We start from the raw sequence: 27195 nt of genomic DNA, 5'->3' as shown, positions 1-27195 counted from the left end.
CAGATATAGTTACAAACAATGTCAAACGGCCACTTTAATCTGTAGATAGCTTCCTATCACTGGATCAACTGAGCAAGCATCCCTGTGATACGTGTTAACAAGCAGAAGGAAAATGTCAAGAGAATGGAACCGAAAGATTTGAGAATTGATTTAAATCTGTACCAGTACATGGATTCTTCTGAAAGGTTTAAAGAAAGCATTTTACCGATAATAGAGAAATGCTACTCTAATAAGAGTAAAATTAAACTTATCATCCAAAGACTTCCAAAAGTATAGTCAGCATATAACTTTCATCATCAGGTGCTAATTTCAACTGATGTACAGTAGCAATAAAATACGATGTTAACTTAATTATTGAATTATGTTTTTGAGGTAGCGCAAGCAAGACACAAAAAAGAGATGAGCTAAGGCGAAAAGTAATTATATCAAATTTGATTAAAATTCAAAACCGGAATGATATATAATGACCAGGATGGTAAACGTTTCTTAAGAGGCGCCATGTGCCAATCGATGTGTGTGATATAGTTTAAATAGTTCACATACGTCCAGCTGAATATCACTTACATATGCTTGGAAGATCACATTTCTAACGACGATTATAACATTTGTGGTGTTTTATGAAAGTTGGTTTAGAGATTAAACTACATTTCCACGAATACTTTAGAGATCAAGCATGAAAGGTATCTCAGAATACGATGAACTCTACTCATCTAAAAGCAGCTAATAGAGAATGGAAAGGAGTAAATGTTCATACGGTTTAGGTACTTCTGTGCACACTACAGCACAAAGCATATTATGTGGTTCACTGAGGAAACTTAAAGTTGTATATCGATTTATTCATCAGACTAAAGAAGAGGTACTGAGCTGGGATTATCAAGTAGTAACCATTTTTACCATTAAGGCCGTACCTTAAACCAATGTAAACGCATTAGTTTCGATCACTACCTGCGAATGTTTGCAAAATCCATAACAGAATACACGACCATGCATGCATCACATCTGGTGTTAGCTGATGTATATCTTGAGCCAGTTCTTTTCTCCGATTGCATTGTCAATGTTTCTTTCATGTACATATACCTAGCTGGACTAAACATTATCACAACCATCTTTAACTTGCTTTACCTAAATTGTTTGATATTGTTACGAATCCGGATCTTAAAACATGTCACCTAAGTGGCATATATTGAATTAGTTTAGAAAATTACAATATGTGTCCGTTTATATTATAATTGTTTAAACCAACGCTACGCTATTAGTACTACTCATGGTTTTAAAATATGTAATAGCAAGAAAGTGAATAAACCAGCATAAGTAAAAGCGACAAGCAATTTATGTCCCTACAATACAAAAGGGAAATTCATGAGATACATGCGCTTTATGAATTAAATATAAAATAATTCAAAATGTCCTATCACAAGTCTAAACTTTTATAATATTCCGGTTGATTTCAAATAGTATTGAATGGCCCCATATATCACCATGATGCAATCGACAATGTATTTGAATGAAATCAAAATAAAAAATCAAAAGCAATGTATAAATCTTAAAGACAAAGAACACTTGATTAAGTGCAATGAATATTTTAAGTAAATAATTTCTCTCGAGTGAAATTTGTTTTCAACAAATCAGCTATAAACTCTGATCACAAATGGATTCCAAAAGAATGATCATCTAAAACAATAATCAGTTTTTCGTTCATCAAATCCTATTTATGCTCATTTTTATGGACAAAGAAATCGCATATCGAGTTGAATACATTTGTCAGGCAAATGCAACCCTTGTATTTCAAAAAAGATTTTGCTTAATAGGATAAGAAATTCTCTCTTTCTAAAAAAGTGAACAAAACATAAAATGAGTAAGAATCAACACATTCTCATTATACGTATCATAATAAACTAAAAAATTAGCGCTTGGTGAGAAGTTGTTTTATTAAATGCATAATCCTTCGTCGTGTTAGTCTTATGATAGGTAAGATTATAGCTCATGATAAATGTGGTTGTACGTAATGAAAAATCTGGTTATATTTCATGATATGTAATGGTTTATATCTCATGACAGGTTACATATTTCAGATATTGCCCAAGTACTTGGGTAACATGCATTAATCTTAATAAGGATTAAAACCATTTTTTCCAAATTCGACTAAACTCCTTCGAAGGTATTATTTAAGGTATTCATATACCACATGTGCTAGTCCCCTAAAATAGTCATATTTGCAGGTTTTTAAGCATAAATGTTGACTGAATGTTTAATACCCTAGATCAGATATCTTTGCATGGAAATCTAATTACATATATCTTTTGCTAGGAAGATGTCCACTTTACGGGAATAACATCAGCTGTAGACGTAGGTGAAATATAAAATTGTGTTCTCTTTTTCACTATCCGTTTTATGTGATAGAATCATTTAATATATTAAATGTTCCAGTATATGTTCTAAATTGATATTTAGATCTGTCACATAACTCCATGTTATTGGAAACATTATAATATGTTGTCATGCTATCCGTTTTTGTAACTGAACAGTTGACCTGAATTATTTTAAATGTGGCCTTTATTAAATTATGAGAAGATGTTCGAGGTACTGTTTAGTTCTGGCACATTATTGATATCTAATACAAATTCATATACGAATTGGTTATTAAAATATTTCTCTTCTACAGTAGTTCCGATGAAATGATTTCATATGTAACAAGCATGCGCAACATAGAACATTACATTTGTACCTGATCGTGTGTCATGTATTATACGGCTTTAGTCGTATTTTCAGCTGTTTGTATTTGGATGTCTGGATGTGACCATGTATTTGCGTTTGGATGTGTGACCTTGTGTCTGAATTCGGACGTTTGAATTTGGGAGAACGGTTTTGGCAGTAGCGTTAATATATAAGATGTAGAGTCGCATTCGGTGCATTTTTTATATAACTTGTTGGCACCTTTCGTTGATGATGTAAGCTACGAGGAATATAGTGGTTGTCTCATATTCAGGTACCTAGTGGTCTGCAGTAAACATTAGTCTTAGATGGATCCTCCGGCTGACTGGGAAAGGCGGGCCATGAGTTGTGGCTTCTTGATCGTCTGACAGAGGTGGGACTGAAGATACTATGTGGTCGTCAACTAAACATAACATTTTTGGTTTATTTATCAGCATACCTATTTGAAATAGGATCTAAATGTATTCAGCATCACAATTCAGACACAGAGTCACACCTCCAAATCTAGATGTATAGTCACTTCCAGACATCACAAAATCAAACAGCTCTACAGATGAAGTGCTCCGTAAAGTGGACGCTTTCGTGACAAAGTGTTTTTGTCTTGTGTTTTACGGTCTAACTCGAGCCTCTAAGTACCCTGCGCACGGCCAGAAATCTTAAGTTTATCGGTGTTCTCATTGCTGGTGCAGAATGGAATGAATTAAACTCAATATTTTGAAATATTGTAGGAATAAAATAAACCAGACTCTGGTAACGCTGTTAGCAAAAAAGAAATCCAAGCCCATTTTTTTAAACATTAATGCATACACATTAAGTGTACACAATTCCATTTCAATAACTCAATGAATAGGTATTTCAAACATTATTATATTGACGGCAGAATCAGTTATTCACCTTTACTATAGGGCATGTTGCAAGTAAAAGCAAATAACCCGTTCGTGGTTAATATCATGTTATGTATATTTAATTTGCATTGTTTGATCGTTAGTTTGTTTCGTTTCTTTTTAAATTTCATTATATGCTATTGTAATGCAACATTCTATATTGGACTTCACCTGATCCACAATAAAGTTTATGTTCTACTTGACCTGAACCATTAATTTTGTTTTGTTTTTAATTATGTAAGCAGCTATTACATAACTAAATTATTCTCTATGTGTTTAGTTTTAATGTTAGGATCATATTAATAGACGTAAACAGGATTATTTGGGTCTGGGTCTAGGTCATTGGAATTCCCCTACAATTTCCCTACCGTACCTGAAAAAGGCAGGTTTTATATTATAATTTTAGTAACATACTTTTTAAATAGAACAACATTTTATGTTTTAAACATTAACAAGTTTCAAGAAGGTTATTTTCCATTAGGTAATATGTTTTGCTTAGAAAATGATAATTGTGACCTGAGATCAAGTAGAAGACTATATAATCTTGTCACTGGAAAGATTATTCATTCGTGCTTTAACATTTTAGCAGAATCAAGATACTGTTGTCTACAGTTTTTTATTTGGAATAATTCCAATTATTCCTTTCTGGAAATACAAAAGTGCTCTCTCTCAGCATTCTTGGAAAAAGATACTTCAGTTATACTTAAATGTAAAACTAGGATTTCTTCTTGGATTGTATGATGGTGATGTAATAAAAGACGGTTGGCGCAGCAAATTCCTTACACGCTATCACAGGTACATCAACACTTTCAACGTGTGGCTAAATTTGGATTGCCACTAACGTTTATTCAGTCTTTTTATTAATAGAACGTGTGTCTGTAATTTTAGGATTATTTGGGATTTAATTTGCAATACCGTAAGTTCCCTTTATTATATTTTATCTTCGTATTCAAGGAGAAAACCTATTTGTTAAATTTTATAAAGCTTCTTACTTTTCATTCTTTGCTGTTACCTATTTTATGGGCAAAGACTCGTGACAATGATGATATAATTGCAGCTTTAATACGTATAATAATCACTAATATTTTTTGTAAACAAAGTGCCAGGAAGGTTTGCACACTCAGTATTTAACCTTTTTAATATTTTTAATTGCTTACCGCTTCTAATTGTTTATCAACGTGTTGGTACGATTTCAGTTTTTTTCATGGCACAAACTTGGATGTATTACACTTCTATTTGGGTGGGTGGCGTCCAACTTATTTACATAAATTCTTGCAAACTAAAGTCGTCGTTAAGGGCGTAGTACTACTGTCTATATGCAGTATGAAATATACACTTGCATTAATTTTTTATAGACTCCAAGCACGAACCCAACAAATACAAACCTTTTAGTGGCAGCAATAGACTTCGGAACGACCTTTTCGGGATGGGCATTCTCTTTTAGACACGAGTATAATGTAGATGCCACGAATATCAGCGCCAGGAATTGGATTGGAGGACAAAATATCTCCCTGAAGGCCCCGACTACAGTCTTGATACGGCCAGACGGAAAGACTCTGGAAGCCTTCGGTTATGAAGCTGAAACAAAGTATGCAGAATTATCATCGCAGAAAAACAGCACGGAATATAAAAGATGGTACTTTTTCCGTCGCTTCAAAATGTTGTTGCATGGAAAAATGGTAAGAAGCTAAGATACAACTATATTCGTGTGCTATGCATTTAAAAACAACCAGCCTAATCCAACTGTCAAGGAAATCGCCGGGGTTTAAATGCTGCAGGAAACACTAAAATGTATCATTTGGACACCATGCAAATTAGCCAGCGAGGTATTTTAACCAACACTTCTATCCCTATAACGTAATATCCCTGTCACCATTTGAGAAATGCGCTACATGAAATGTACTGAACCTCAAATGAAATGCGTTGTTTACCAGATAACTACAATAACAATGACTTTAAATGACTTTAAATAATCAGACAATCCTGGTTACTAATATAACTATAACAAGCTGTGTAAGGTATATTTTACAACGCGTTCAAAGCGAAAGCAGAATATTATAATATACATTAGTTGTGTACTTGTATATATGATAACCTGATATATTTTGATATAATTTAATAAACTAGAGATAATGTCTTAGAATGATGCACGATTAGAAGTATTGCATAGTGGAGTTTGTTCATAAACAACTGCTATATAATTTCTATGATATCATGATCACGATTAATAGCGAGCGCAGCTCGAGAGTTTTAAATCGATATTATGCGATAGAGCTTACCACTATATAAATTTACACTACTGTTTGAACTGTAAGAGATTTTATAGCAGTAATATGTGAAATACTAAGTCGAAGGTTATTATTTCCTTCTTCAGTTATTAAGTCAATGCACATAATATAAATGAACATGATTCCAAGAATGATTCCATAATCATAGTCACCAAAGTCAAGCTTCCCTTTCCATAGGTTTTTATACAAGTACACGGTTGTCGGGACGCTCAATAAAGTCTCCATACGCTGTGTCTTGAAAAGTTTGTCAGGCCAGATAGTTTCCATTGTTGCTATTTCAGTACATTTGTCCTTCCTCATTGCATTGATCGAGTATTTGTTCCTTTTGACACATTTGGAGTTTTCTGTTTCGTAATCCGTCCAACGAAGCGGTTCTACTCTTGATTATTCCATCTTGTTTGCACCAGTTTCAGGGTAAGTAAAATCTACGATCTATCTGTTTCCGGTTAGAATGCTCTTGTCAAGTTTACTCGCTCAGCACATACATATTTTGTTAGGTGTGGGTAAGTGTGGCACAAAAGGGCCCAGCTGTGAAGCACACCTATTTATGACGCACTTAATGTACACGCACGTACGGATGCCTTATTTCGTGCCGATGGACAAATGCAGTATCAGACTTGGCAAAATGCAGCTGCATTTGCTGAGTGAGGAACAAAAGGTCTCGCTTTTTCCTCTTCGTCTCGGAACGACCACATCCATTCTCAGGAGAGGTCTTAGTCACGTCATATCTTTATGAAATCAACACCACATGTGGAAGCAAGAGCTGTTTCCATGGTCTGGAGATCGTTTAAAGGCCTCGGTTTAATGACGTGCATCTTTCCTGTGGGGATGGACAGAGTCATATGAAGGGATGAAACGTACCAGTGACCGATAAGAGCAAATCGCGTCTTCCCCAAAATAGGCAGGATCAGCACTCTCACTCTCATAGATCTGATTTGGGCTCTGGTCAGACGGACAGAGACTTAATCTCTCAGATAATCTTCAACTAACCGGCGTTTGCTTTGATCGGTCATCTGGGACGTTTCAATTCTCTTTGAAAAATCAAAGAGCGGAATTGGATCGACTGTTGGGAACAGACAGGAATTCGGTCGATTCTTTTCAACCCTTTTCATTATGTTACTGTACAACATATAATGTTATACTTTAGTCGGGATACCGCCTTACAGACGTCTGGACCTGATACAGAGAAGCTCTTTTATAATCCCAGAACTTGAGGAACCAGCAACACCGATCCATGGCCGCAAGAGCGGAAACCTGTCAAAAAGGGCCCTCAGCCTGATCGACGGAGAGGACATTCATCCACGTTTTCAGACAGGGTCATTCTCAACAATTACACAGGCTGCCCCATTTCAAACTCCATCTTGCCTATCTTTCTCAAGACAAAGAGGTCGTAGAGACCGATAAGGCAATTCATCGAACTCTTCCCCGTTGGTATCAACCTCCATGTTTCGACTTGTCCAAATATTCCTCCTGTTACAGTTTCATAAACGATCGCGCCTCACCGATATACCCAACCTATTAGAGGACGAGCGCAGACGACTCGCAAAGAGTGTCTCTCCTACACAACATTCTGTAGATTCTTCATCATCGCGCTATGCTCCTCTAAACTTATCAATCCGCCAAGAACAATTTTCAGGCAGTATTCTTGGCTGTATCAACCAGGGTAGGAGCCAATCCAGTTACATTGTTACCCTTCGAATACAGTTGCAGACATTCTTCTCTTCCTTTTGTGAAAAGAAATTGTTTTGTATTTCTCATTAAGGGTTATATAGCCCTTTCTTTTTCTCACGAGTTCTCTAAGGGTTCCAACATCGGGCCGGATGCACATCTTTCTGAAGTCGTCATGTATAATGAGCGTCTGACAACGGTAGCTCACTAATTAATCCATAGACGAATTTTTCGTTTATTGAAACCTGTCAGTAATGTTTCATTCGTAAATCCTACATATAAAACATTCCTTCTGTTAATTTTAGTTTCACTGTGAGAAATGAGTGAGATTTATGACCTGTCAGTGTAAATATATTATTTTTTAGGTTTTATGGTACCTATGTTTTGTTTCTTCTGTTTCCAAACCAGGCTTTTGGTCTTGAATAGGTTATTTTCAGTATCTCCAGTTCATATTCAGGTTCACAGCCTCTGTCATATCTGTGCTGGGAGTGATCAAGATAGGCGTATCTGCCCATTTAAGTCTTTAGTGTTAAATTTGGCTGCACGTAAAAGGAGACAGAAGGGTCAGAATATTATCTTTTTTTCCTCTTAAGCTTTCCTGTGATATTTCGGCTGCCAACGTTTACATATGGATTGCCATCACTATCACGAGATCTTATCATTTCCTTGCAGAATGGGATCATTCTTCTATGAAAATTATCTGAAGCTCTCCACGTTGGGTGACGTTATGACAGTCTTCTTGCCATCTCGCACTACCTTTTAACTATTTTACCTTCGATCTTAGGCGCATCGGAGTATCATAACATATGCCCAAGCTATCTAACAGGTTACTATAGAGAACATTATAATGGCGAGGGTTAGTGCAATTATTCTCTCATATACGTTTCTTTTGGAGATCACGATCCTCCTTTCCGGCTGGGAGATTCAGAAATGTAATAGTAGCTGGTGAATGTATTACTATTATTAAAATTTAGATTTTTTGGAAAAGAGATGGAGGTAAAACTACTTTTAAGTACTTAACACGTTCCGGCTACTACTGCACGGATATTTTGCTCCCGCCCTGATGTTCCTTAATCTTGGTCGAAATCAAAAGAGGAGAATAGTCCGTATGCTAGATGTGACCAACGGATAAGATTGGTATTCAGTTACTTTCTTTTCTAGGTTTCCAAATACTAACTGGAAGAGAGAATATTTTGTTAGGAGCGGATATATTGCGTCCCGGAAACGAAAGTAATGCAATAGTACCAGGTACGTATTACATAATTGAAATTAGTATTCGAGCAGCATATTCAGATAGACTAAGATGGTTTTCCAACATCGTTCGGTTTCGTTGGTTGCGTAATTTTGGAACTCCGTACTTAAACTGGATATATGCAGATTGGTGAAGTATCGTCATCTAAACATATTAGGTTATCTTGGTCCAAAATTCATATTTATAAATACTGATAACAAATTTTAATTGGTTATCAGATAGTTGCAGTGATACCTATGCAATGAGAATGTATGTAAATGCGTGTATATTCTACAAATATATACAAACCTTAGATAAATAGGTAATAATGTATACAGTAACATTCTAATTTTCTTCCATTTTAATATTTTTATAATTTCTCATGAAAGAGTTTTTTTCTTTCTATTTTTCTTTTTCTTCAGTTCAGTTTTGTTTAAAACCCTGTGCAACAACCAACTATCATCTATTTTGTAAGGTATTTGCCGATAGTGTACTTCCGACAATACTGTTTGTTTTTTGTCTGTTTACTCGATTTTGTTAATTATGAAATCTTAAATAACTCTTCTGTATCTTTTCCACATGGTTAGCACAATGGAAAACAGCATAATCATGGAATTGCTGTTTTCACACCAGACAATATTTAATAGTTGTACCGAACACATACAGTTATTATGAAGGAAAACTAAACATAATAAATCTCCCTTTCTTATCTAAGATAGTAGTTTGGGCCACAATTAATTGCAAGGGACTGGAGGATCCCGAGAAATGAAATAATGTTAAAACTTTTCTGAAGGAAAAGCTAAATAATAAATATTTTATTCTACACCGAAAACATTTCATTTAAAAGTGTATACATATTATAAGCACTGCATAGGGATATCCAATTTATCGTACATGCAGCGAAGAAAGACAATATGATAAACAAACTTATTCTGGATATTGATATTTATATATTCACGCTAATAACTATGAAGGAACCAAATAGAAGCAACTCAGAATTATTTTCTCAGACAAAGAAATACATTCTAGATTTAAGAAATGATTACATTTTAATTGAGGAAGATTTTGATATCGTCATGGATCACAATTCTGACACTTATAATATTGTATATAATCAAAAGGAAATGGAGGTTCTTTCAGCTATCTGTATATAAAATGCCCATATAATTTGGTGGGACCTGAATATTGGTGTCCATGGTTACACGTCGATGATGTAATAAAACTGTTTAATAAGCCCCATTTTTGCCACCTCTTTGTCTTTACACGATGCATATTGTATGCATGAGATGGTTAATGTTGACATCAGTTTTGTGTTCACATGCGAGTTGCCTTGGTAACCTATTGCCGAGAAATTATCAAAAGAATACATGAAATGCAATAAACTTCTCCATTCGCATCTCCTTGATTTTACTTTACTATCAATTATTCACTAAATTGCAATATATTATTTATTTTGGAGGTAGGATATAAAGCTGCATAAATACATTTTTATATCTAAAACTAATCCAAAATTGCCTTTAGTAGTTGAAAAAAGATGCATCTAACTTATAAGTAAACCGAAAACTTTGTTAAGTTCCATTGCAAAAACGTTTACTTGATAATAAAATCTAAAACGATTCCTAAGTGAAGTAATGTTTAATATTATTGGATGATATGACTGTAAATGAGACGTTAGCAGGTTATCTAATTTCGCTTCTTCAAGGAATAAATATGTTTGTTCCCTCGTTTACTAGAAATGTGACGTGTTATTTGTGTAATTTTACGCTTATACTTTAGAGGCAATATACCACAACCTAGCATACGTACGTCAAATCATGATCACTAATACCTCTTCTCAATCTTTAGAAGAATAAAATAATGAATAGCTTGCTTTCCATAACACATGCGGTAGCCTCTCGTCAAAAAGGTAATAGGTGTAAAAACTATACTTAATATTAATAGGGTATGTGAGTATGGTGACATATTTCGAGTGTGTTTCAACCTCTTTCAACTGTTAGTTTTCGTTGTTTTCATTTTCGTGAAATCATACTTTTTCATCTGTGTTCTTAACACATTTACTAAACCTTTTCGATATATCATCAGAAATAGGTATTGTGGTACATTAAATTGTTGGGGGCCCCGAGTGTCCGAGTGGTCTAACGCGCTCTCCGTTACGGATCACTGCCATCTCACCTCTGTCTGCGGCGGCTCGATTCTCGGATTCAGCCAATGTAGGTATGTGAGAAAGCTTGTCAGCAGCTTCTAGTGGGTCGGTGGTTATTTTATTATTTTTTCCAGGGTTCTTCCTCCACCATTGATACGGGCCGCCATATATAGTCTATCGTGTGCCGAGTAAGCGTACCTTGATTGTCAATGATTTCCTCTATTTACCCCATGACAATATTCGTTGTGAAAAGAAAGGTTTTTAAACGCCCAAGTGCTACAGTATTGCTTTTTGCATCACCTAACGAGCACACATCCCAAAATTATACTTTCTGACTTCCATGACTTTTTATATAGCTATTATTAAACTCTTACTAGTACTCTGGGTAATGCAACACAACTATCTTAAATTAATAAACACGTATACATATAAAATGTCTGGATAATTTTGGACTAGAGAAGAAATTTTACAAACTAATCGATGCTGTCATAACGTCACGTAAAGATTGCATAGTATGAAGTATTCTCCTAAAAATTGTCTAATTATTCCGGTCCGGTTGAGAAATAACTATCTAACACCAGTATTCATTACATATCCACAAAAGTATCAAAAGCTTATAAATGGAGACGTAAGTATAAAAAGCACATACCCTAAATGTAGTACATTACCCACGCCTACGAAAGTCATTTGTCGCCGTGTAGGCACAAACGTCACACATGTGGTAATGAGACAAAACTGATTACTAATCTAGAATCAACCAGCGACCTACCTCGTGATTCCCTAACAGAATCAATGAATATGATCCACTAGATCAGCCAGTCTCCATCTATCTAAACATAAAGCATAATTACTCGTTCCCAAATATTAAATAAAAAAGCAGTCAAGATAAAGTTGACTCAAACTTGCCAATGCTTTGACTGTGTTATGAAGGCTGCAAACTGTCGTATATTAATAGATTGTAAGAAGTCCATTCTAATATATCGGGATCTTATTCCACAGAGCTCGATAACATAGAGAGTAATCATGATCTCTCACAAGATGACCAAAACGTCTACCTAAATAAACTGAACAAATGACTGTTTCACCATGCTGCTGCAACGAATATGTCTCGAATATCTCTCACACAACTATCAGACACCAATAAATGTTCAAACACCAGTCACCTCATTCTGCCACGATGAATATACTGCAATTAGAGCGATATTGATTCTGACTGGCTGCCCGACAATTTTCCATATTAATCGTATCACAATATTCATACGACAAGCCTACGACATCCGATCCTTTCTACTACAAGCTGCCCCAAAGAAGACAGCAAAGAAACATGGCGCCTTTCGCTGCTGCTCATTTGTATCAGCTCACGCTGTTATGACAGCTAAGAAGCCTTGTCATATAACTTCGATCAGCTTCCACACGATTAATGTCACACATTAAGGTGTTTCCGAATGTAAGCCTCTGACACTTGCTGCTACCTAAAACCACAAATGTGGTCATTTTGAAGCTGAACCAAGGAGCCCTAGACCTGAGAGCACAGTACGAACACTATAAAATAAATGATTACAAATATTTGTTGATGTGCAGGACTTACGCTTCCAGTACACAAACGAACCAGGTCTAAACATGATATTGCGATGGTGGCTCTATCAATGTTTCTAACTTAATATATGTACTTTGAGAAGTCTTTAAAATATTGCGTAGTGAACACTGATTGTTAGAAGCCGATTCTTGAATCCATGCATGATGAGAATGTAGTAGACTTTTTCTGATGCTATGCCGGTAACCAACATCGTTTAAAGTACACATTAGCTTTTCAACAAACATGTCTTTAATAGGTCACAAACGCAGGCTCATCCTCACGAAGCTTACACTGCTTCATAAAGGACAACACATCTCTACCATAACCCAAAAGAAGCTCTGGACCTCAGGACAAATATATAGGCACCACAAGACCATGCTAGCTGACACAGCACCCTCATATCTACATCACCGATTAATATAAAAAGCTACAGTGACTGAAAATCGTTAACCAGCATCTAACCTATCAAACATAAACTCCAAAGAAAGAAGTTCACGTTCAGCACAGTTTGAATAAATCCAGTCGGCTGTTCGCACATCCCTGGAGTTATTTAGGATTGCTTCCCTGAAAGCTAACGAACCAATTTAATTCACATCAATTTTTCTCAAAGCAGCAAATAAACGACTTCTAACCAATAATCATGGAATATAATAGTTCACAATTGCAAACAATTTACGAAACTCAATAGAAACAACTCCTTTATCATAAATGTTCCAGTCAAATAATCATAAAATACTGTACAACAATCGTAGAGCACGTAGCTATTTGAGTTATTCGTGTGGCTTTCTCCATTCCACCCGATAGAAAAACAACGTCCCTAAACCAACCACGCAGCACACATCTGTTTTTTATAACCCGTGAAATAATTAATACAAAGCTGTAAACGACAAATTGAAAAGGAGAAACGCATGTCTGCATCCGAAACTTCAGATTCAGATTCGAGCAAAGGCTTGACTGTAGCATCGGCGTGTCCTTGTACGCACAGGCAACATGATTCTCCAACCAGATATATAATCAACTGGCGCCTCCAAGGCACTCCACTCTCTGCAGTTCATATTGTTCATTCCGTTTGGACTAGCGGTGTACCCTCCATGGAACCACAAGTTTAATTATTTGAATCGTAATAAGATATGGCGATATTTCCTCTTCCTCCTCCTTTGTCTCATCGTTTCCGTCATATGACTAATCCTGGCTATCAGTAGGTTCCCTTTCAGGTCGTACCATAAACGGCCTCAATCGAGTGAAGTTAACGTCTGAGTAGCCAGATGATGAATGGTTTGCGATGAGCTTTGTGACATCCGCTATTTTCCTAACAATGAACCATTATCCAGCACAATTGACATGTAGCTTATGAACTGCCTTTCTTTCTCAGAGTATGGTGTAACCACACAAGGTCACCATCACTCCAAGAATGACCATGAACCTTGAGATCAAAGGTTTCTTTCTGATGCTGAAGAGTAGTGACTAATTTCTTTTTCTCTCGTACTTACTTGATGCCCATACTGCCTTATTACATTCGGATACGAACTTAGATTCTTTAAGTCCTAGTCTAGTGTTTTGCCAACCAAAAGATCCGTAGGAAGATTCGTTTATTAACCCAGAATAAGCTTGTTCGTGGTGAGTCAGGAAGAAGTCTGTTGAGATGCATAATAATACATGCTCTTAAGAGGAAGATCCTGCTCCACGTATGTCAGCAGCATCTTTTAGAAAGTTCAAATGTATCGTTACACCATCCGATTGCATTGCAGATGACAGAGAAGCGTTCTGAGCTTCTTAACTCTTAACTCGAGACAAAGTTCTTTAAATATAGCACTTTTAAACTGTCGGGTTTTGTCAGACAAATGGCTACTCCAAATCTACAAATAAAATTATCAAGTAGCGATTTTCTAACCGTGGTGGTCTCAGTATTTGGTAACGGCACAGCCTCAGTCCACCTGGTGAAGTGATCTCAAAACGCACGAATCTTCGAGGTTTACTCCTCCGTCTCATTGAAAGGTCCTCAAATAAGGTGACTACGAGTTATCGTGCTTCAAAAGCCGTTATGTCCTGATGTTTCGCTCGGCGCTTCTGGATGGGGTTATTGTGCGAACACAGAGAGAGAATGTTGCACAATACTTTCGAATTACATCCCTCCAATAATTCGAATGCCGCCTGATGCTCATTTGCTAAGTAGAAAACGCATTCTTTTTCGTAAGCTTTTGCAAACTAGTTGCAATGTCAACTAAGAAATGTCCATATCACCTTAACTGACCATAATGTGGGACATTTTATTACAAAATCTACATTTTCGAGATCAATTTCAGCAGTTGCAACTGATAAGGTATGATCAAGATTCAGAACCCATCGCGCACAGAGCGTACATTTGGTGGGTTTCACCTTCAAGCCGCCTTTCCGAAGACACTTAAAAACCAGTGCTTGTCATGAACTTATTTCCGAATATTGCCACATCGTCGAGATAGATCCGGCAAACTTTACTTTGTAGCAAGTCTAGAACGGCTTCCATTAGACGCTAAAATGTCCAAGGTGCGTTGTATACACCAAATGACATCACTTTAAACTGGGACAGACACCTTCCTGCTGCATATGTCGGTCAGCCTGTTCATTTTCCATTTTGTAGTACCCTGATATCGGATCTAATGACGATAACCAGCCCATGCCAGACAGTGAATCAAAAATATCATGCATTCTGGAATCGGTTATGTGTCTGTCTCAGTAAGCGATTTCAGAGTTTAATAGTCTACATAAATCGCTTCTTGGCCACCCTTTCAACTGGTTCAGTCCAAGCACTTACTGAAGGTTATATGACTCACGTCCTGAGCATATCTTCGACTTATGTGCTAGGCTCATGACGGAGATGGAATTCCACACTTCTGGAAGGAACGAGGATTTCTGCAGCATTCCCGATTTTGACAGAGTGTTCATCAAATTCGTCCCACCAAATCGACATCATCTTTAGCAAAGACTTTACAAAATCTATTCAACTGGTTACTGGGGCAGCTGCTTGATGGGTTGTAAAATAGCTGCTTGATATCAAAAATGAATCACAAGAAGTTTAAAGTTCACTGCAGACGACCGTTTGAATTATTGATGGAACACTCGACATACTGAGTTGTTAGTGTTGCAATGGAACTAGCCTGGAAATTTACTTCATTTTTAGTCAGACTCATTAACCGTATTGTCAATGTCCGTCTCTAGTTTGAGCAACTGATCGAGTGACGAGTATTTTAGCTTCATGACGATGCAATGATAGGGGCTCTATTAACAACTCTACAAACTCTACAAACAGCATAACATATCCAACATTCGTTATACATCCTCGGGTAAGAACTTCCACTCTCCCGGGATCCTGATGTTTTCAGCCAAAATAATACGATGATGTCAAACAGATCTGGCAAAAAACACATGCGCTTCAGTTTCTGCATCCTTATGATGCAATACCAATATCACACCATTACAAACTGAATAAAGTCTAACTAAAAATTATATCACGTCTAATATCAGTTACGATGAACACATGTCGCTTTTAGATGCCTTTCCACGCAAAGAAGTATTCATCCTGACTACGAGTGTTAATCTTATCACGGGAAGCAATGATCATTTGGTTATTACCGGTGATGAACTTTCGCTCTCCTCGACCTAGAGTTTTATATCACGCTTGTTCATGATAGAAACAGAAGTGACCGTGTACGCTAGCAGGCCGTGCTATATACCTTTAACTATACAGTGCCTGTACAATCCCAGCTCTTCATCCACATAACTTTCGGGCCTGGGGTTTTCTGTATATATATTGTTTTCTTGCATTCTCCCTTACACGGGTTCCTATTCAACCGACCACTGTCTTAAATTAAAGGCTAGGTACCATCATATTGTTAATGACCCCAATAATTACAATACCAGGACTGGACTTTTAATATCCTCGTATCAAGCTGTTTGTTGTGCTGTTGACGCCACTAATCTTCTCTTTCTTTATGTTCTTCTCTAAAGTTACTGTTTTACCCCAATATTAGTTCTACCTTTTCTTGATTAGGGTTATAGTTGGTATCTATTTTTCACGACTGGTTTTGGACTCGTATTAAAAGCAAACCAAACAAGTGTTCGCAGCAATATGTGGTGTTGGCATTAAAAATTGCCTCTGAACAATCGGCGATTCTGGCGGGTTCGATGCGAACATGTTCTGTGCTCCCACCAGTATTCACCATAATTACCAGACGAAAGATTTATAATACTATATACTTGAGTTCATTTTCGTTTTGCGACTTAAAATGATTATTATCGTTTAATCAATGCTGCCTGCTAAAGACTTCAATTAAGACGTATGCCATGAATGTAACTATTGCTGGTAAACCTCCACAGTTCAAGAAGATTAACTGAAAGTATATAATGTTTTCAGAGTATAGAAAGTAGAGCCGGGGATTGGGTGAGTGACAAAGTTCTCGTAAGGTTCTTCAAGTGTCAGTGAAGCATAATAAAGTATGTATCTATTACTCCCGCATGGGAAAGAACTCATTAAACGATCAATTGGATCCTTTCAATTAATACGTGAGAAAGTATAATATTTCAGTCACATCTTTTTAACTAAAACTTCATCTAGATAATTTCGTGTCTGTTGCAGAGAAAATAAGATTCTCACTGACCCACTTTAAGGAAGCAGAACTACCTCTATTGTGAAAAACATACAGCATTCCAGCGCTTCCTCCACCCCCAACTATAACCTATCGGTAATAGTATTGGTCGATAAAGCACTATATCTGCTAACATAAAAATAGAGGTTATAAGACATACATATATCTTCTTTCATGCAATGTAAGTTTCGATGCGCGAGGTGAAACTAAAAGGATGTTTTTAATTTCATAGAGTTCTAATTGCTGTTTGCAATGCCCCAGCATTATATTTTTAACGAAACATACTAGACACAAAATAAATATCACAACGTTATCTGCAGTCAAACCGCTGCCATCAAGAAGGACGTATTGTTACACGCAATGGATCTCATATTGAGCGAACCAAACACCCATGTGTTCGTGGCTTCATAGTCCATGTTATCACCTATATACAAGTACCTCAAGACAACAGTCTTATCAAATGAAAGGTTCTTAAATGCCCAAATACTGAAATATTTCTTATCTAATCACCTAATATAAACACATCCCGAAACTCCAATTTCACACGTTTAGAGTTTCGCTCTTGTTTCATATTGGTATGACTTACTAGTAAGATTTGTCTTGCCGAATAATCGTTTTTCATGCCACGCAATACAAAACACGCCCACACACACCTTATACATATTCATATCATATACTAATAAACACGTGTATACATAAATATGTCATATATTTAGAAATTTTGGAGGATTTATTTATCAAAATTAATCCATATTGACATAAATTCTTGTGAATATCTTATGCTTTTGACGTCTGCTCCTAGAAATTGTCTAATTACTTGTGTTGAGAAATATCTTCCCAACATCTACCCCTCATACTCCACAATTAATCTCTAAAATGTAACAAAGCAGTAAATGGAGATGTGCAGACAAATAATACATGACCTGGATGTAGTACATGATTCACACGTCCAAAAATCACTCTTACCCTAGTGTTTACAGACGTCATACTTGTGGTCGTGAGTCAAACGTATTACTCCCTTGGAATAACCACCAACCGGCTCCGTGATTCAAACCCCGGATTACAGTTCTGACTCGTTTAGCAGCAATTAGTCTACAAAGGCATATATTCATTTTGTACACATGCTGATGTCTATTGCACGTTCCACTTGAGGTTGAATTTAGAGTGAATTAAGGCAAGTCTTTCTGTACCATTTATGTGTTTAGAATAACTATGAAATACTGTACTCTCCATCTGTCTCCCACACACAAAAACACCTGTACCTACTCATCTATATTCAATTATTTGCATGGACTCAAGATTGTGCCTTCGATATGGCAATACAAAAATTCCACAACATTTACATAAACATTTGTACGAATGAAATATCGTTATATGAATGTATGTTTATACATACGATTAATGTAAATCTAGTCACATTATTATATACTTTTAAAGATTTTTCGAAGGTAAATTGTGTGCTAATCGAGTTATGGTGACAATGCCTGTGTACTGTTATAGGTGTAAATGCACTCTGGTATTCCTATGCAACAACTGTAAAACATATCTCTCTGAAAGGCTTAGTAAATGTCAGGAGGTTATGAGAAGTGTTAAAGTTAAAATTATCCAGTTAGATTTGTATATGATGAATCATCTGCTAACTTAACAAGATATGCACAAAATAAACAGTACCTAAAGATTGACCACATAAAATCCCAAATCCTGATGATTGTAACACCTCCGCCCATCCACTCACAACAAAGGTTACACCAGTAAATACATCTCGGGTTTGGGGGACGCATGTAACTGTAATTGTACTTCTTGTGCATTAGACCACTAACACCAACAAGTGATGTGGCTAAAAACTACGATGGAATACCCTTTTCAATGTTTTCTGTATGAGCCATACGTAATAAGAAACTGTCATGCTTGACCAGTCAGATAGACCTATACTATTTTATTACATTATAACAAGACGCTGCATAGTTTGCAGTATCTGAAAAGAATACAAGTATCGGTAAATACGTTCCGTAGCCAGGAAAGAAAAGGAATCTTACTGGATATGCCCTCTTAGAACATCGAACCCAAGTGGTTTAAACCAAGAAGACTAGAAAAAGACAGGCATGCACAAATAAAATTGACACATTTTCTTTTAAATAATTCTCTCAATTTGCTTAGTAGCCTGTAACTACTGCTATAACAATGAAATGTCCGGGATATAATTTGTGCTTACATAAATTTACATAAAATGACAGATGTCGATCTCCAGGTCAATAAAACTATTTTCTAGCGTCCTCAACAAGTTGGCATAAACTAGTTGACACGTAATAAATTTAAAGGTTTAATTCCTGTAGAAACAGCCATGTAAAGTTTGCAAACACAACGGTTTTCTGTTTTATTTGTTTATCTTGTCTATGTTTTGTATTTGCCTTTGAAAAAGACTCATTAAGGGCCGAAAGCGCTCATGCTAGTTTCACACTAGTTTTGCACTGCTCGTTGTCAGTTTATTGCATTTATCTTTATCAATCCTTGACACACGTGATCCCTTGCTGGATCCAGTGTACTTGAAAGGACTGTTATTTGCCACATACATATAAACACATATAGAAACAGACATACGTGTGTGTATGTGTGTGTCTGTTGAATGTATGTACTCGTATGTCTTTTTCTGTATGTGTTTATATGAATATGGGTGTATTATTTTCATTTAATCTTTGTGACACTAAATATTTTTCTAGCACTGATTACATTTGTGTGGTATTGAAAAGTCATTTAAATACATTTTCAATTTTTAATTTATTACCTCATGTTTTGTATATGTCCCGGATTATAATTGTGTGTCTCCTAAGTTTATGTCAATAAAACGTACATTTCCAAACCGATGACTTACCCATCAAACTAAAGCTATTCTTCGATCAAAGAATTTTGTACAAAATTTGATAACAATGGAACTATTGGAAAATGCCAACAAACGTGTAATTAGGTCTCAAAAGGATGTTTAATAATAATTGCTCTAATGATTCAGAAAATTGCTGATTTTTACTAAGATGATATAAAGTTTACTTTATTAAAATCAGTTTGGGAGCTTTCAACTGGTAATTATATTTTCTCACAAAGAATGAACGGATATTTAGGTGCACAGCAATATCATTCTCTCCACACAATCCATGGCGGTGCACTTAGTCAATAAACTTTACCCATTTAATATTAATTTTGCATCGTTCTTTTGCAAAATGTGTAACCAACCAAACTGTGCAATCAGTAAGACGATAGACTTCTAGCAATCTATATGGTCAGTACCTTTTACATTTGGGAATATAGAATGAAATAAGAGCATTCTTTGCTAGTAAAAATACAGACGAGCGGGCAAGGGATACAGTTAAAATAAAATCTTCTTTTTTATGTTTTACTGATTATCGATAATCATTCTAGATAATGGCCATACTCAACCCATATTTCGTCTTATAAATGATCCATCGATCTCTTTTGCTTTATAGCAGAATTGTTTGTTAATATTTATTTTTGTGCATGCTCAGCTGATCTATATTTAAATGTCGAATGTGTTTTTAACAAATGTGTTGGCTGTGTGTTCGACAGTAATTCAGAAAGTATCTTGCCAAATATCTTCTTTTTAGACTTTCGACAGGCATGTTCATCTGGAAGATGAAACAAAAAAACTCTTGCCAGCGAAGACCGTCTTTTCGTTGGTCATCAAATTCCTGAAGGAAGATATGCTAAAGGAAAGCATCAATCGACTAGCCAGTGGTCCCATTAAAGAAGATGAGATCACATGGGTGTTGACTGTTCCAGCTATTTGGAACGACGCAGCTAAACAGTTCATGAGGGAAGCTGCTGTTGAGGCTAGTTCAGACATTTACCTTATCAATGAGCAATAGTTTGCTTTGCCGATGCTGTGAAATTTGCAATAATTCAGCCATTACGCCAGTATAATGTATTTCGGACAAACAGTTTTCACGTCAAATGAACCTATTTAATTACACGGCTAAGTTTTGATGATGGTTTGAGTGTCTTGAAAATAACTGTAGAGGTAAAACTAAGAAATACATAATTTTCTTTTGATTTATCAGAATGTTTTGTTTTCTACCTTTCCGGAATAACAAAGACACGAGTAGAAAGACGACATTGAAATAGATATAAGAATACATGTTAAAAAGTTGAAAAGTTCTTGCTCTCAACTTTAACATTTTAATTAAAAAAACTGAACTTTCTGCGTAGGATAAAAGTAAAATGATTAATTCCGATTTCTTTTGAACGTTGGACAAACGAACATATTATCAATAACCGGGAAATATTAATTTTAATCACTGCAACATTTATGTGAAACTCTTATCGCTGGATTGAAATCTTCCTTTTCTCCTCTATTATAGTGTAGAAGAGCTCTAAGCCAATAAATAATACTTGTAATTGATCTTTTAATCATACGAATAAACACTTTTATATAACTATTTTATCAGGCAGGGATTAAAAGTGAAAAGCTGATGATCGCTCTTGAACCTGAAGCCGCATCACTTTTTTGCCGCCTTCTTCCAGTAGAGAAAATGATAGATGGAATTGGAATGGCGTCTTTTAAACCTGGCTCAAAGTACTTGGTGCTAGACGCTGAAGGTAATGAATCAAGTCCAGTTGATATGTTTCCTTCTCGTGTATGTTGCTGAAAATTGTTCAACGTTCGGAATAAAAATACAATCTTTAATATTCTATCATTGTATACAACACAAGGAATTACTTAATCAGGCCAAATAAGACTCAGAAATTTACTGTAATTAGGTATAAAATATAAGCAAGTACTGTAATTAGGTATAAAATATAAGCAAGAAAATGTTCTTTTTTTTTACAGTTTAATTGTAAACAATATATCGCATCATCTTTGAGTCGTGACATTATTATTACTATATCCTTCGAGGCAATACCTCACATGAATTTTCAACAAAAATATTCATAAGTTATATTTATTCAGGTGGAACTGTTGATATTACTGTCCACGAAGTGATGCCTGGGGGCAAACTTAACGAGATTCATAAAGCCAGTGGCGGAGCATGGGGTGGTACTAATGTTGATGTGGCCTTCGAGGAATTCATCATTAGCATTGTTGGGGAAGTTGTCTTCCGGCGCTTCCAGAGTGAAAGCAAAGAAGACTACATTGACATGTTCAGAGACTTTGAGGTAAAGAAAAGAGATGTTGCTCCAGACAACAATAATAGAGTCACAATTCGTCTTCCATTATCGTTAACAGAACTTTTAAAAGATGAAACCAACAACGATCTTAGCCATGTAATCACGCAAAGCCGATACGCTGAGAAGGTGGTTTTGGCAGGTGACAAACTTCGTGTAGATGCTTCGTTGATGCAAGGTCTCTTCACCAAAACTATTCAAAACATTGTTTCTCATCTGAAGGTAATGATGAAAAACGGTAGAATCCAGGGAATTTCCAATATTTTAATGGTTGGTGGTTTTTCCGAGTCCAAAATGCTTCAACGAGCCATCAAAGTTAATTTCCCTGGTTTCAAGATTATCGTACCACACCATGCTGGCCTGATAGTCCTCAAAGGAGCTGTGGTTTTCGGTCACTGCCCATTCGCTATTGCACAAAGAGTCTGCAAATACACCTACGGCGTTAATTCTATAAAAAAGTTTGACGCCAAAATACACGATATAAGGAGGCTAAGAAAGCGTGAAAATAAACTGATCTGCAGTGATATTTTCTCAAAGCATGTTGAAATAGGCCAGCCTATTTCATTAAATGAAACCACAAAATAATTGTCCTACTTCCCACTTTATGAAGACCAGGTACAAGCAAAATTTGATATCTACGCATCGACTCAAAAATCGCCCATGTACGTGACAGACGAAGGATGCGTTAAGCTTGGAAGTTTGATGGTCGATATTCTAGACAATAGTGTTCCGTCAGATGAAAGATGCATCCTTGTTTCCCTGACATTTGGTGGCACTGAAATTGAAGTCAAAGTAAGAGAGAAACGAACAGGAGAAACTGCAAAAGCTACAATTAATATTCTTGGATGACAAATACGAATATCAATGCAAGTTGTACGCTTGGTTGCAACTATTAATTTTAACAATTTGTTCAAACAATACCGAAAACTATTGCATTTTATGGATGTATATCAATCTATAATTAAAAAATATGTACATTATTTATGTACAAACATACCTATGTCGCAATATTATATGGTGTTACTTGAAATGTAATTGCAATAATTTGCCAACATAAAGTCTTTCTGAAAAGTATTTGTTAAAGAAACAGGAGTATTATTTGGCTATTCTCCTTGATAACCTTTTTCACGCACGTAATCAAAACTGTTTAGCAACGTATAATCTCAATCGTCTTTCGGTTTAAATTGAAAAATAATATTCCACTGAAATCTGTATTTAATTTTCCGCAACAGTAAATGTTAATTGTTAATCCTCTGATAAAGTTTATCATTCGATTAGTCAGCGGGCCAATGTAATTTCTGTTATGTGCTAGCTGATTGATAGCAGTCGTTCTAGGCTGAGAGGTATGCCACAAGCGACAATCCGCTCCGCTCCATTTTTACCCGTGGCAGCCTGCATTAGGATTGAATCGTTTCTCGTGGATATACTTAAATCTGCTAAATCAATAATTAAAAGCACGAGTGCAAGATTCTCGCAATGCTGACCTAACATGACCTTTAATACTCTTTATGTGATCCATCAAAATTTCTCTACAAACAGTCACGTTTATTAATGTAAAGACACATTCATTGAATGTTAAATTATGTTGTTAATGATGAATGTTTATGCATTGTCATGAAAGACGAGGAAATATTGTCTTAGGCAGTAACGAGTGATACAAGAGCGGAATGGATTTTCAACAGTAGCTTGGGACAATACAATGCTCAAAAGACCATTAGAATTTATTTTATGAGCTGGCTTATTGATACGGCAGGCCGAGAGGTAAATTACATTATTAGCTCTCCCCCCCCCATTCTCTTTCTCTCCGTCTCACTAATTATTTTACTATACATCCCGTGTTTTATTTCCAAGGTTAGAAAACAGAATTTATCTATGATCTTATATATCACAAAGGAATCCGTCTGCTAAAATCGTGCAAAATGTGCTTTGCAATTAATTGTCTTCCTTATTGCATTACAATTCGGGTTTAGATGTAAATTACCCTTGAACATGTTTAGGACCTCACGAGGCTTTTTTTTATTTAAACTTTGTTATCAGACAATGAAGTACTTTTTAATATATAGTAACTTAATTTAGCTTTTCTTCCATTTAAGTATTGAGTAGTTTATCAATGAGGTAACGCCTGGCTTATCAAAAAGAACAGGTACGATGAAACAATAATACCTAGATTTAACATGTTATTGTCATATGATGTTATCTGGTTAAGGTAATTCAAAACTCCTATTCATCCAACGGGGTTAATGCATAAAGGTTAACAGATACCCATATCAGTAGTGCATGTGTAAGTGGGTCCTGAGCTAGTTTAGCCGAATTAAACCAATTTATTTTTCTGAATACCTTAAAATCATATTCCTATATTAGAACATTTCTCTAACATATTTTGTTTTTAAGCAAAGATGCTAGTGGGTCTTTTCGAATGTGTTATGCATTGGTACACTAGTGCTGTCTCACACATTGATACGAGAGAACCACCGCTATTTAAAAGATACAATTCCTTGAAATGTACTATATAATATTGCTATATTAAACTTCAATATATGGAACTACTAATACTTTCTTGTGTATTTTGTATCCTGTTGGATAACAATAGTTTTACGAATTCCCTCTCCTTTGCAATCGACAATATTTCTAGACGATTCCTTTGGTAACTGGAAAATGGAAAAGAAAACTGAACATTACTATCACGATGTGCATTACAGATCTGCTGAAGATTTCCAGTTATGTAGTCACATAAGGTTTTCCAACCTGCTAAAACCAGTCACAAAGAAATTTCGTGAATTCCAGTTTTCAAAACGGCTGTTCTGACGCTCAGAAGCAAAACGACAATCCTAGGAGTTAATTGCAGAACATTGGTATGAATTATGTCCACGGAAGCTAACAGATGCACCAAAAACACTAAAGATGGTTGTCGCCTGGCATAGGCAGATACAAAGACGCTGATGGCGTTTTGATAAAGTATATAATGAAGGTCAAATTTTAAATATTTAAATACGTCTGCAAAATAGTGAATACTATATTGAAATAATGTGAAATGAATCAACATAGAAAAGTTAATATCGCTTTTCTTGTACTAAATAAGTTAAAATTATGATTCCTATAATAGTTAAACTAAAACAAAGAAAAAGAACACATCATCCGTTTATTAATGAATATTTCAAGTGGAAGAAAACTGTGACTATACGTAAGCAAAATTTAAACATAATGATCACTCACAAAATTACATATTCATTTGGGATAAATTTAAAAGAGCATTGATTTTACATCTGTAATAGTCAAGATTTTAACGAATCTTTAAATAATATTAAACCATATTTGCAAAACTTATCAGAAGAATAAAAAAGACACTTAACGATGAAGAGCGAGTAAATATATGTTTGAAGAACAGTACAAATCCTATTAAACGTATTAAACAGAGTACACATTAGTAATGGCCTTGAACGTGTATTCAACATTTTATACTGAAAATACGGACATATTAAAAGCGATAATACAAATGCCATATGGCTGAAGATTAATATTGAATATAAAAGATGATTGGGTTAAGAACAAAAATGATTATGTAAACGTAAACATGTACACTCACTCAATTCCGTTTAGGAGGCAACATATTGAATACACCAAATACACATGTAGATAGATCTAAATAATACAGTTTAGATTTATGCATTCATCATTTAGCTATCTTGTGAAAATAAAGAATATTGGGAAAATTTAAACTGAATTTTATATCTGTATGTTTTATGAAATATTATAAGGGGAAGAAAGAGGTATGGAGAGAAGCTGCATCGAACATGTTGGAATTATTCAGATGGGAAAAGAATATATGTCGATATATCAGCTATATTTTAATATGATGATGTAAATGCGACCTTACCCCCAAAATCTAAAATGGAAGAAACAAAGTCAAAGCAAAAGCCCAAAATAGAATGTGTCGCTATACTGGAATAAGAGTTTCCAAAAGTTTGTTATCACAGATATATTGTCGCCACAGCCGAACCTATTTCTACTTAGTGTTTGAAGGTTTTGGTGCGAGGCTTTCTCGTCAATCATCATTATGCGGAGTGACACATTTGTCCATGATATTCGTCCATCACTTCGTTTTATTCTCCACCAGCGTTAATGAAAAATGATTTATCCATCAGCTTTTATGAGACGTATTGTCTCATAAACTATTGGTCAAGCTGTTTCCATGACTCAATATAGAGAGAGAGAAAACAGACGAAGTTCAATTCTCTTGAAAGAGGTGTAGTCTTGACAAAGAGAGATATGGCTACATCTTGGGGAAATTTGGCAAGTTTGAGTTTCTGGCGAAGGAACTTTATTGAAATACTCAACATATAAGATTACATTCCAATATCAAACTTCATAAGCTTGAATTGCGGATATAAGAAATACATATAAAAGTACGATATTCTTTCACTTACCAACATCATACATTGTATAATTTCTGCCTTTAAGAAAAAATACAGATAATTAAATATCGAATAGATTCACGATAGCTAAAGAATATAAAATTCAATATTTCAGACTAATACCGTAATTGAAATATATTTTACTGAATTTTTCCTAAAATATCAACATATTAAACTATATTATTTACAGAGTGTTTTATTTCTAAATTAACTATTACTGAGTGTGAAGTTCGTAGTAAACGTTGCTTTTTACTATAATCAATAATATAATTGCAAGTAAATATAAGTCCTTCAAACAGTTAAACTTTCAATACATTATATTTAAGAATAGTAAAGAAATATTAAAATAATCTAATGTTGTAACGTACTGATGTTAGATTAACGTCTTAGCACTAAAAATCCTTATAACTCTAAAAATCCTTATACTATATGAGAAATTGTACATAGACGATAATCTTACCTGTAAAGATAGAAGTCTCTTTGAGTT

General features: G+C 35.4%; 1 protein-coding gene across 1 annotated transcript in view; it reads left to right on the top strand.

The window, feature by feature from the left end:
• Positions 1 to 23219, top strand: part of LOC149798045 (heat shock 70 kDa protein 12A-like) — a 71904-nt gene extending 48685 nt beyond the window's left edge. Inside the window, exons 4-8 of the mRNA XM_089960830.1 lie at positions 4952 to 5275; positions 20739 to 20963; positions 21579 to 21729; positions 22082 to 22876; positions 22907 to 23219. Of these exons, the coding sequence (XP_089816956.1) occupies positions 4952 to 5275; positions 20739 to 20963; positions 21579 to 21729; positions 22082 to 22876; positions 22907 to 23145 (1734 nt within the window). The 3' untranslated portion in view covers positions 23146 to 23219. The remainder of the gene's footprint in view (positions 1 to 4951; positions 5276 to 20738; positions 20964 to 21578; positions 21730 to 22081; positions 22877 to 22906) is intronic.
• Positions 23220 to 27195: the final 3976 nt, after the last annotated feature.

Source organism: Sinohyriopsis cumingii, chromosome 6, assembly GCF_028554795.1.
Source record: "Sinohyriopsis cumingii isolate HCF-2022 chromosome 6, ASM2855479v2, whole genome shotgun sequence".
Lineage (NCBI taxonomy): Eukaryota > Metazoa > Mollusca > Bivalvia > Unionida > Unionidae > Sinohyriopsis > Sinohyriopsis cumingii.
Note: the sequence above shows the minus strand (reverse complement) of the source record. Positions and strands in the feature narration are given on the sequence as shown.